This window comes from Anopheles darlingi, chromosome 3 (assembly GCF_943734745.1).
Source record: "Anopheles darlingi chromosome 3, idAnoDarlMG_H_01, whole genome shotgun sequence".
Taxonomy (NCBI): Eukaryota; Metazoa; Arthropoda; class Insecta; order Diptera; family Culicidae; genus Anopheles; species Anopheles darlingi.
In genome coordinates, this window is record NC_064875.1 from 1,445,001 (window position 1) to 1,450,000 (window position 5,000).

Here is a 5,000-nt window from a genome sequence, read left to right on the forward strand (position 1 = left end):
TTACAACAACGTGCAACAACGCATCAACAATTGAGGGTGCAAGGAACCAATACCAGAGTGGGTGGGGTCGGGAGGGATAGGATCAATTTTTGGGCCAGACAGATTCATTTCATTCGTAGATTCATTTGAAGAGCCAATAGAGATTCCCTCCCCACCGAGGTCAGCATGGACAGTGCGGTTTGGATTATTATCGGTGGGTCACATCAGTGTGGTCAGAGAAAGCAAATATCAGCAGCAGACACAAGCCAGCCAAGGAGAGATGGAAAAGAGACAGATTAGAAAAAGAGAAAAGTAGAAGGATAGGCAAGGGAAGAACTCTTTTCGCATCTCAAGAAACCCCGGATTCTGAGGTTCCCAATCAACGGCAAACATCCTGGCTGTCACGATATGTTACATTAATAGACGGAACTGGGAGGAATCGCACTGAGTGCTTACAGGTACTGCAACTTACTTCGTGCTGCTTCGTGTCCTGCCTATCCCGTAGGCCCAGATTGTTCATCCGTGTAACGAGCGCCGAAGTTTTCATCTGATCGTTCCCGTTGCTCATAGGCCCGTTGTTGTGCGGTCCACCACCGTGTCCTCCGAGGTGGCCACCCGTGTAATCGTACGATGCCCCACCACTGTAACTACCACCGCCGGCTCCTCCGCCCGGCTCTCCGGCGGCAGCTTGCTCCATTCGAAGTTGTAGTGCCGACGTTTTAGGCTGACCCATAGACATCTGTTGCGAGTAGTGCTGCTGCTGGTGCTGGTGCTGGTGCGGCTGGGGTTGCTGATGTTGCTGCTGAAGGTAGACAGGTTGTTGCTGTTGTGGATATGGAGTGTTGTCTGTAGATAGTTTTACCTTCGGGACAAACTCCGGCGCGGCCACTCTGAGCGTACAACCTGTAATGAACAGAGGCCGTGCAGTTTAGTTCGTGCAGGAAGTGAAAGCGCTCTGTACAGTTCACAACGGTAAATCGCGGTCCGGAAGGGGTGGATTTCGAAACTTTACGAATCACAATGGAGTCGTGTACGTGACAATTCAGTGAATGTTGCGGTACTTTTTAGTAGAACGTATGCAAAACAGCGGGTCATTTTTTATGCAAAAGGACATCAGGACAAAAAAGTCCGGAATGCTTTATCTCGCATGATTTTCAAGCTTCTAATTGCATTCCCGGTGGGGGCCATTTTTGTGTCTACCATTTTTTCCTCTTCCGAGTTCCTATCTTCTTGCTTCTTGCAGGTACACCCCGTTAACCTCGCGAGCACCAAAAAGAAGCCCCGTTCTGTGAATCCCGGAATAAAGGACATCTTTTCACTAACCTTTGGGGGTCCGTATCTGTTCGTATCCGTCCTCTCGGGGTTGCCAAAAGCCGCTCGCGGGTTCCATGATGGCCTAGAATCTGCTTCTGCGTGGAAATCGTGGTCCTCACTGCGGTCGATCACGCTTATTTCCCAAAAGAAGATTGCACAATCCTGATCCGACCGAAAATGACGCCGAAACGCGCTTTTCGTGGCGACGAAAATGAGGAGAGTTCCGCCGCGTTTTTCTCGAGCTAACTACTTCCGGTGGTCGATGTGGCAAGGAAAAACGATCAAACAATCGGTCGTGGCACAGGGGAATCGACGGGTGGATCGGATTATTCGATATCGTTTCAGGATTTTCGCAGATTTCGCAGGGAAAATGAAAACACACGTTTCCCGAAAACTTTTCGTCTCTTCTTCTTTCTTCTCGACTTCTTCCTCTTCCCACAGGGTGACTCGGCGTTCAAATTTTCGAGTAAACCGCACGAAAACACATTTTTCGAACAGGTTATTTATCGAGCAATACTGCGCGAAATAAAGGAATTTTTTCAAAGTCTTTTTTGGGAAGCACCCGTGCTGCCAGCAACTGCATTTTCCCCGTGATTCCAAACTTATCCGTTTTCCCGGTTTTCCCGAAACAGACGCGTTGAACAAAAAAGGCGGAACACCGATTGCGTGCCTAATAAATAACGTTGCTTTCGGGTTTCCATTTATTCGCTTTTATGCATTTTCCACAGAAAACTATTCAGATTCGGGCCGCTTTACAAAATGGGGGTTTTGCCGCCATACCAGTAATTTACCGCCTTTCTAGTAGCACTTTTTGCTTCGCAAAGTTGCCGGCTTAAAGCCGATCGGTTCGATCATGAGGCTAATCATGACGAGACACATCCTAGTAGAGTAAGAGAGTGGAACACGCGTGCTCCCGTATGTTCCTTATCATTTACTTCAAGTGATGGGAGGCTGTGTGAAGCTTGGTTGGTTGGTTTTGCTTGTGTGATTTTTACAAATTAAAAGTTAATCGGTTTGCCGAAGCTGGCGGCCGTATGCGCCTCTCGGAGAGCCTCAGCGCAGGTTGGGTGAGCGTGGCAGACACGAGCCACATCTTCGGCCGATGCACCGTACTCCATGGCGAGGACAGATTCATTGATCAGTTCACCGGCGGCCTGAAAAAGCGCGAATGGTAATGAGATCGCTATTGATCGCGCAACCCACCAGTTGCCACACTTACCGGTCCAATGATATGTACGCCGAGCACGCGATCGGTCTGCTTGTCTGCCAGTACTTTCACGAAACCGTCAGTATCGTTATTGGTCTTGGCACGCGAGTTGGCCGCGAACGGGAACTTGCCCACGTTGTAAGCGACACCTTCGGCCTTCAGCTCCTCCTCGTTCTTGCCAACCCAGGCGACTTCGGGATGCGTGTACACCACACTCGGCACACAGTTGTAATCGATGTGAACGTGACCACCGAGCATTCCTTCCACACACACGATACCCTCGTCTTCGGCCTTGTGGGCCAACATCGGACCATGAATGCAATCTCCGATGGCGTACACGCTGGGCACGATCGTCTGGAACTGGCTGTTGACCGGAACGCGACCCCGATCGTCCTTGACGATGCCAACGTTCTCCAGACCCAAACCTTCGGTGTACGGACGACGTCCAACGCACACCAGCAGCACATCGAAGTCCAGGTTTTGCTGCGAACCATCCTTCACGCTCTCAACCGTCACTGTCACGCCGCTGCCCGTCTTGGACGCACTCATGACCTTCGTGCCGAGCATAAACTTCATGCCCTGCTTCGTGAGGATCTTCTGGAAATTCTTCGAAACCTCCTGATCGATACCGACTCCACCGATCGTGTTGAGAAACTCGATGGCGGTCACCTCGGCACCCAGACGACCCCACACCGATCCCAGCTCGAGCCCGATGACTCCGGCACCGATCAGACCGAGTCGGCGTGGTACCTCCTTCAGCTTCAGAGCGCCCGTCGAGGAGACGATCGTTTCCTCATCGACCTCGATGCCCGGGAACGGCGTCACTTCGGAGCCGGTTGCAATCATAATGTTCTTCGTGTTGACCGTTTCCTCGGAACCGTCCGCCTTCTTGGCGACCACCGTGTTGGGGCCAGTGATCGTACCGAAACCGTTGATGTGTGTGACCTTGTTCTTCTTGAACAGCTGAGCGATACCACCGGTGAGGGATTTGACCGCTTTCGACTTTTGGTCCATAAGTGCGCTCAAATCCAGGCGTACGTTCTCGACAAGGATACCTCGCGCAGCCAAATCTCCCGAGTGAGCCATGTGGTAGTAATGCGAGTTGTTCAACAACGCCTTCGACGGGATGCATCCAACGTTGAGGCACGTTCCGCCGAGAGTATCATTCTTCTCGATACAGACGGTCTGCAAAAAACCAATTAGCAAGAACAGACTGTAATTAGCAAATTTGTGGAACGGGATTGCGTTATCAGAGGCGCGCAAGATGATGAAATATGCGATACTCGAGACACGTTTCACTTTCAGCGCCGGTCGGACCTTGAAAAATAGTCGAGAGGAATACGCTATCTATCTCTCCGCACTAATCATAGTGAGCGCGTTTCTTATCAGCTGTTTTGGCGCATCCCTGTTGAGGTCAAGAGTGGCGAATCGCCGGGACCGACTCACCTTCATGCCCAGCTGGGCTGCTTTTATGGAGGCGACGTATCCGCCGGGTCCGGAACCGATAACGACCAGATCGGCGTCGTGCGTCGTCGAGTAATATCGGCCATAGAGGGCCCCCAGAATCGCTCCGTGATTTCGAAGACTCGCGTTGCCCTGAGGAGGTTCACAAAAGGCGAGAATCGGAGTTCGAATTAGCAAAACCAACAGAAAACGTCCCGGATTTGCGGATTGAACCGGATTGCATAATCGGAGGAGCATAAACTTCGGCCGCCGCCTCTTCCCTTACCTTTACGGCTACGTTGACCAAATTGCGGATATTGGACTGCATGGTGCTGTTGGCGGTGGTTCAGCGGATCGATTTCCCGCGGCGGCTGGGTGATTTAGGAAATTTCTGGTCGTGAATTTCGGATTTCGTCGAGGATTTCCCGATTTCCAGATTTCCCGGACGCAAACGTCAAAAACCGTGTTGCCAGCTCGTCAAAAACCGGAATCCGTGCTGCCAGCACACCCATTTGGAACTTAAGGGGGTTAAAAATGGTTTTTCAAATTGCCGGTTTCTTCGTTGCGATGACGAAAATTTCAAGGAAAGTTAAAGTTCAAGATTTAACAGCTCTTCGGTGAGTTTAAAATATATATTTTATTTAATTTAAATTTTCAATAGCTCAGAAATGTACTTCTTAAACAGTTTTTGCTTTTTTTATTTCCCGTGTAGAATGTGTTTGCCTCTTGCTGGTTTTTCGTTCTCCTTCTTGCCCTAAACGATTTATTTTACACTTTTGTTATAAGAACTACATGAGCGTCGTTGTCTCCGATACGCTTCTGATGGGGTGGTGCTGTGATGCAGTTTGTGCATAACGACATTTATCTCGGATTTCTTAGTGGAATGCGGACAAAAGTGACCGCACGACCGATACTCGGCTTCATTGGCTTATGAGGAAGGTATTTGGGAGGTCGGGATAAGTGTAAAACTGATGGGCAAAATGAATGAAACTCTTTTGCCGCAGTTCAGAGACAAGTTCTGAACAACGTTTCATCTATGTTCTTGCTTTTTCCCCTT

The 5,000-nt window shown here is 50.0% G+C and overlaps 3 protein-coding genes across 6 annotated transcripts in view; all 3 read right to left on the reverse strand.

Moving 5' to 3' along the window:
- The window catches only part of LOC125953600 (polyadenylate-binding protein-interacting protein 1-like), a 4,446-nt gene extending 2,735 nt beyond the window's left edge, over positions 1-1,711 (reverse strand). For 2 of the 4 annotated variants that reach the window (XM_049683269.1, XM_049683268.1), the window contains exons 1-2: positions 1,303-1,711; positions 452-882 (exon numbers count right to left, since the gene is read on the reverse strand). In XM_049683269.1, the coding sequence (XP_049539226.1) occupies positions 452-882; positions 1,303-1,369 (498 nt within the window). In that variant the 5' untranslated portion in view covers positions 1,370-1,711. The remainder of the gene's footprint in view (positions 1-451; positions 883-1,302) is intronic. The other 2 variants (XM_049683271.1, XM_049683270.1) reach the window with 2 other exon arrangements.
- Positions 1,712-1,960: 249 nt separating this feature from the next.
- LOC125953608 (dihydrolipoyl dehydrogenase, mitochondrial) lies at positions 1,961-4,415 on the reverse strand. Its single transcript, XM_049683289.1, has 4 exons — positions 4,230-4,415; positions 3,947-4,096; positions 2,513-3,685; positions 1,961-2,447 (listed from the first exon to the last, which is right to left on the reverse strand). The coding sequence occupies exons 1-4, from the start codon at positions 4,269-4,271 to the stop codon at positions 2,292-2,294; spliced, it is 1,521 nt and encodes a 506-aa protein (XP_049539246.1). The 5' UTR covers positions 4,272-4,415; the 3' UTR covers positions 1,961-2,291.
- Positions 4,416-4,670: 255 nt separating this feature from the next.
- LOC125953611 (transcription factor AP-2-epsilon) overlaps positions 4,671-5,000 on the reverse strand; it is a 10,357-nt gene continuing 10,027 nt past the window's right edge. Inside the window, exon 8 of the mRNA XM_049683292.1 lies at positions 4,671-5,000. This exon is cut by the window's right edge and continues 1,667 nt beyond it. The gene's annotated coding sequence lies outside the window, so the exon portion shown is untranslated.